The sequence below is a fragment of the Alnus glutinosa genome, chromosome 12 (assembly GCF_958979055.1).
Source record: "Alnus glutinosa chromosome 12, dhAlnGlut1.1, whole genome shotgun sequence".
NCBI lineage: Eukaryota > Viridiplantae > Streptophyta > Magnoliopsida > Fagales > Betulaceae > Alnus > Alnus glutinosa.
The window spans coordinates 15,056,632-15,062,631 of record NC_084897.1 but is presented as its reverse complement, the minus strand read 5'-3'; the positions used below and the strand labels follow the sequence as shown (position 1 = coordinate 15,062,631).

At 36.0% G+C, this 6,000-nt stretch overlaps 1 protein-coding gene across 2 annotated transcripts in view; it reads left to right on the top strand.

Annotated features, from left to right (window-relative positions):
* The first annotated feature begins 732 nt into the window (after nt 1–732).
* The window catches only part of LOC133852155 (protein LUTEIN DEFICIENT 5, chloroplastic), a 28,211-nt gene continuing 22,943 nt past the window's right edge, over nt 733–6,000 (top strand). Inside the window, exons 1-2 of one of the 2 annotated variants that reach the window (XM_062288842.1) lie at nt 733–1,003; nt 1,117–1,279. In XM_062288842.1, the coding sequence (XP_062144826.1) occupies nt 886–1,003; nt 1,117–1,279 (281 nt within the window). In that variant the 5' untranslated portion in view covers nt 733–885. The remainder of the gene's footprint in view (nt 1,004–1,116; nt 1,280–6,000) is intronic. The other variant, XM_062288841.1, reaches the window with a different exon arrangement.

Here is a 6,000-nt window from a genome sequence, read left to right as displayed (position 1 = left end):
CTAGATTGGCCATGGGGTGACTGAGCCACCCCTCTTTTTTTTTGTTAACTTTTTTTTTTTTTTTAAAAAAAATATTTTTAATATTTCTTTGATTTTTAAATTTAACTTTTAAATTGGTTTAATTTGAATATATGACACGTGGCAAATGTATTAAAAGAATATTTTGACAAAATGAATGTTTTTGGTACTCTTTGGTAGTTTGGGGAATCAGAGTGCTAGTGTTGATAGTTCATGGGGTTACTTTAAAAACGGCTGGTAGTTTATGAGTTTTTATGTAATTTTCCCTATAAAAAAAATAATGTTTTTAAAAAAAGAGTAAAAAAGTGAATAATGAATTATCGATGCAAAAGGTATGAAATTAAAGTAAAAAATATGGACAAATATAGAAAAGCCCCCTCAACTACTAACTATTTTCAATAAAGCCCCACAATGTGACATAGGAGTGACAGTTTGATACATCAAATTACAATTTCGTATTAAAAAAAAAATCACTTTTTTATTGCTCTTCCTAAAATATCCTTATTTTCTTAAAAATTACAATAAAAAATTAATCTAAAAAACTAAAATCAAAATAAATAAATAACTAAACAAACGAAATTGAAAAAGTGGCTTTTTTTTTTTTTTTTTTTTTTTTTTTTTTTTAAATTTTTGTAAGCTGTCCGGGCGGTTGGGTTTTCGGTTTGGTATCTAAGGATCTCAAGCGCCAAGGGGACAAAAAGTCTCGAAAAGATTCCGTCCTGTCTTTTAGTTTTAGCATTCGGCAGCTTTATCTTCACAGCCCTCCTCTGCCGCTCTCTCTCTCTCTCTCTCTCTTTCACACACTCACTCTCTTCAGATGAGGAATTAATTCATCTCCGCCACACCTCGGATTCATCATCTTTAGACATGGCTGCCCATTTCCCTCTGCTCCGGGCGCCAGTCTCCCCCTCCACCAGACCTCTTCATATCTGCGGCTTCAAACCCACTACCCCAACTTCCTCTTCGTACACCCCAAGACAATCTGGTCGGTCCCGCTCCACAATTCTTTTTTCATGTTTCTTTTCTAGCAAATATGACCTCTATGTTTTGCTCTTTTCGCCCTCTGTATGTGTGTGTCTGTTTCTGTGTGTTTTGCAGATTTGTGTCGATTATCTTCTCTCGCATGCGCTTATTCGAATGGGAGGGAGCCTGACTCAGTGGACGACGGTGTCAAGAGTGTTGAACGGCTGCAGGAAGAGAAACGGCGTGCCGAGTTGTCTGCTCGGATTGCGTCGGGGGAATTCACTGTCGAGAAATCTGGGTATACTTTGTATAATAACCTTGGAATGTACGATGACCCTTTTGTTTCTCTTAGCATGGTTATTGCGGGAAGTATTGTGTTTGCGTATTAATCTACCTTATCGTGTTAAATAATTGTGTGGATATGCTTATATGGCAAGATATCCCATGTAGTTTAGAAATGTTAACCATGAACAACATTGCTATCTTAGATGCTGTGTAGGGATGCATGACTGAAATGAAATGAGCATATTTTGTTAATCTATCAAATACTACCAGAATCTCAAAATCTATCACAACTTATAAAGAAAAAAACAGTTTGATTATAAGCTTATTAAAAAATACTATCATAATCACATTGTAGCCATTAGAATTCGATAGTCTTTCTACGAAATCCATTGAGATTTCAGACAAAATCCTAGTAGGAATTGGTAGGGGTTGTAATAACCCAGCAGGATTTAGAGTCTCTGTCTTGTTTCTTTGACAAGCGTCAGATTCCCTGATGAACTGTTTGATACCCTCTTTCATCCTAGACCAAATAAAATAGCCTTAGCTCTCTGTAGGGTTTTGCGATACTCTTGAGTGAGTGTACACTGTCCAACAGTTGGGCTACTGTGAACATGGTGTAAAATCCTGTCTTTAAGTCCAGATTCCTCACCCAAGAAATATTCTGCCATTCTTGAAGAGTAGACCATTCCTGAAACTGTAACCCTTTCCGTATAGTTTCCCCTCTTGCAGCTTCAATAGGATTTCTTGGATGTTGACATCTTGTGAATAAGTAGCCTTCAAGTCTTCAATCCATGTAGGGTCCAGAAAAGAATGACAGAAATACTAGAGTCTTCTGTATCAGTGCATTTCCTGAACAGTGCATTTGCAACTCTATTATCCTTACCTTTGTTGTATTCAATTACAAAATCGTAACCCAACAACTTAGAAACCCATTTTTGTTGAGAGGGAGTACCAACTTTCTGCTCTAGGAGGAACTTCAGACTATGATGATCTGTTCGAACTGTAAATGGTTCCCCTAGTAAATAGGCACAGCAAGTACCAACGACAGTAGTTACTTTTCATAAGTTGACATATGCAGAGCCCTTCCCTTTAGGGCTTGACTTAGAAAGGCAAGTGGCCTATTATCTTTGCATCAACACAGTCCTACCCTTTCACTAGATGCATCACATTAAATCTCAAAAGTTTTAGTAAAATCAGGAAGGACTAACACCGGTGGGCTAGTTGACTGCAACTTTGAGGTTTTGGAAAGCCTCTCTAGCTGAGTCAGCCCACTTAAAAGAATCTTTCTTCACTAGTGAAGTCAATGGGGTAGCTATCAGTCCATAACCCCGGATAAACTTCCTGTAATAACTTGTTAAACTTAGAAAGGGCTAAGAGGACTAAAGCATGGCGTAGGCAGCAAAACCCCTTAGTGACTTAAGATGTCCATGAAAAGGCCAATTTAGCATTGAAACTATATTTGCCGGGTTAGCCTTAACACCCTCTTTTGCAATTATGTGACCTAAGTACTTGATTTCAGGCAGCCAAACTAACACTTGGATCTCTTAGCACAAAGTTCCCAAAATAGTTCTTAGATGTGTCAAGTGATATTCTCGACTATGAATGTAGACTAAAATGTTGTAAAAAAACACAATCACAAACTTTCTCAAATAGGGTCGAAAGACATCATGGACCTTCGTGAGTATGAAAAGTAATCTTATGAATATCCTTCTCCCTCATTCCGAGCTGGTGATAACCAGATCGTAAATCCATCTTAGAAAAAATAGTGGATCCATGCGACTCATCCACTACAAGAATAAGATATTTATCCTCAACGGTTCCCTTGTTTAAAGCCCGATAATCGATGCACGTGCGTCAACTTCCATCCGCTTTCCTAACCAATAAAACAAAAGAAGAGAATTGGGATTGACTTGGCCTAACTACCCCATATTTTAGCAACTCCCGAACAATCTTCTCAATTTCTAATTTTTGATAGTAGGGTACCTGTAAGGTGTAACGCGTATAGGTTGTGACCTCTCTTTCAAATTGATTTGATGATCATGGTTTCTGTTAGGAGGAAGTCCTTTAAGTTTTGCAAACACCTTTTCAAATTCCCATAAAATTTTTAGGATTTGCTCATTTTCTTAAAAGAAGAATCTTTTTGACCATGGAGTTGTAATAAAACTCCTCTCTTTTCTGCCCTGTACTTCTTACGAACTTCTTTCTCGTCAATCATGTGGTTCCAGTTGGGTTAAAACCCTTCAAAATTATTGTCCTTCCCATGTAGCTAAAGTCCATAGTCAACTTTAAGAAATCACATAAAATAGGAACAAAGTTTCTAAGCCACTGAATTCCTAAGACCACATCACAACCCCCTAAAGTTAATATGTGAAATTCAGTGACAAAAATGTTACCTTGCACCTTGAACTTGACATCTTTGCATCTGTTTTCACTACTGATCTTCTCCCCACTAGCAACTTAACTTGTATCTACTCCATTTTCTGGATTGGTAACTGACTTCTAGTTACCACAGAATCATCCATAAAATTATGGGTAATACCTGTATCAACAAGTATTACCACCCATTAATTTCTTAATTGCCTCAATAGCCTTGTGGTTCGAGTACTTCATGAACTAGTAATGGCATGAAGAGATATCTCAGGAAATTCACCCAGTTCTTCTACAACTCCCTTGACAGATACAAAGCCTCCCATGCATTCTTTTCCAACTTCCATGTAATCTTCTTGCCTCTCATCCTTGGAAAAATCCATACCTTTTATTATGTACGATTTAGGAACCTTGCATTTGTGGCTTGGATGACAATTTTCATCACAATAATAGCATAATCCTTTAGAGAAATGATATTTGGCCACCCCAGACACAACTATTGACTTCTTCTTCTTCTTCTTCTTTCTTTCTTTTTTTTTTTTTTTTTTTTTTTTTTTTTTTTTTTTAATTTAAAAAAAATACAAAACCATGTAAATGGGTTGGGGTCTATATATATATATATATATATATATATTTTTTTAATTAAAAAAGCAAAAAAAGTCAATAGTTGTGTCTTTGGGTGGCAAAATATCATATCTCAATCTTTTATCACTTCTCTCCTGCATCTGAGATGAAATAATCTTATGTATAGGGACCTTGTTCTTGTTTTGCGATTTCGGAGGACTCGGAAATTTTTGGGATCCTTGTGGTTGTACTCTTCCCACTAAACTCCCCAAAGACCTCATAGCCTTTTTGCTGCTCCACACACACTCTTCTTGAATTGAGCATTTAGGATAGTTGGCTTGAGCATTCTTATAGGTAGCCTTATTACATCATTCACCACACTTGGAAAAAAACTTGATTTGTTCCTTTCAGACAACTCTATCAGCCTGTTGGATAAACTCTGAACTTTACCCTATATGCAGACATTGAAGTAACCTATCTTATAGCCTAGCGAGTGCCTCCATTGGATCATCATAGGCTGTTAGTCCAAACCTCACTTGAAGAGGTTTGACAAATGCATCCAAAGTAGTAAAAACACCAAATTCCTCTGCATCCAGGCCAACAACCGCATGTGTGGGCGGTGGTTGGCTTTGTCCAACTAATCGCCTTGGGTAGTACAGTTAGCTGTAGTAGGTTAGGTGGATGCGGTTAATAACTACTAACCTTCTATATTTTATTTAGGGAAAAATATAATTTAGTCCTCCAAACTACCATTCTTTCTCCAGATAGCCTCCCAAACTACCAAGACTTGCACTTTGGCTTCCCAAACTACCAAGGCTTACACTCTAGCCCCCCAAACTACCAAAACCTTTGAAAAAGACCCATTTTGGCGAATTATCCTCAAAAAACCCTGCCACGTGTCATTTTTCAATTAAATAATAATAAAATAATAAAAATAATAAAAAAATTTCAAAAAAATTCATAAAAATTAAAAAAATTATTATTATTTTTTATTTTTATTTTTATTTTTAAAATTTTATTTTTATTTTTAAAATTTTTAAATTTTCTCATTTTTTTCTAATTTTTTAATTTTTTTGAATTTTTTGAATTTTTTTTTGATTTTTTTGAATTTTTTTCAATTGAAAATTGACACATGATAGAGGTATTATGGGGATTTTTTTTGTCAAAATGGGTCTTTTTCAAAGATTTTAGTAGTTTGAGGGGCCAGAGTGCAAGCCTTGGTAGTTTGGGGGGCTAAATTGTATTTTTCCCGTATAATAATAATAATAATAATAATAATAATAATAATAATATAGCAAAACGACTTCGTTTTGGTATAGGGTATCATACCAAAACACTAAAACAGACAAAATTGTCTGAAAACTATCTAAAGCAGGCCCTAAAAGAGGCCCAAAAGGCTCATACCTTTTTTATTTTTTTTTGAAATCCAAAGGACTCATACCTGACATGTGGTTATCGCAATGTGGTTTGGGTATAAATAATCGCTAAGCGGCGATGAGGGTTGTTGGTAACTGCCCATCCTGCATGGGCAGTGTGGTTACTCAAAACTGCTAACCACCTAAGGCGGTACGGTTAGAGGCAATAATCACTAATTGCCACCGCTTGTACAACCCTACATATGCCATTGATTCTGTCAGTTGAGAGAAGAGTGTACCTTCAACCATTATAGGATGATTTGCTCTGATCCCACTTGTACTGTGCTTGTTTATTTTTCAGTCAAGAATGTAATTCTTTGATGATTTGTAGTGTAATTGGTGAATTGAAGAAGAAAGAAAATGAAAAGAAGAAAGAATTGAGAGAGTG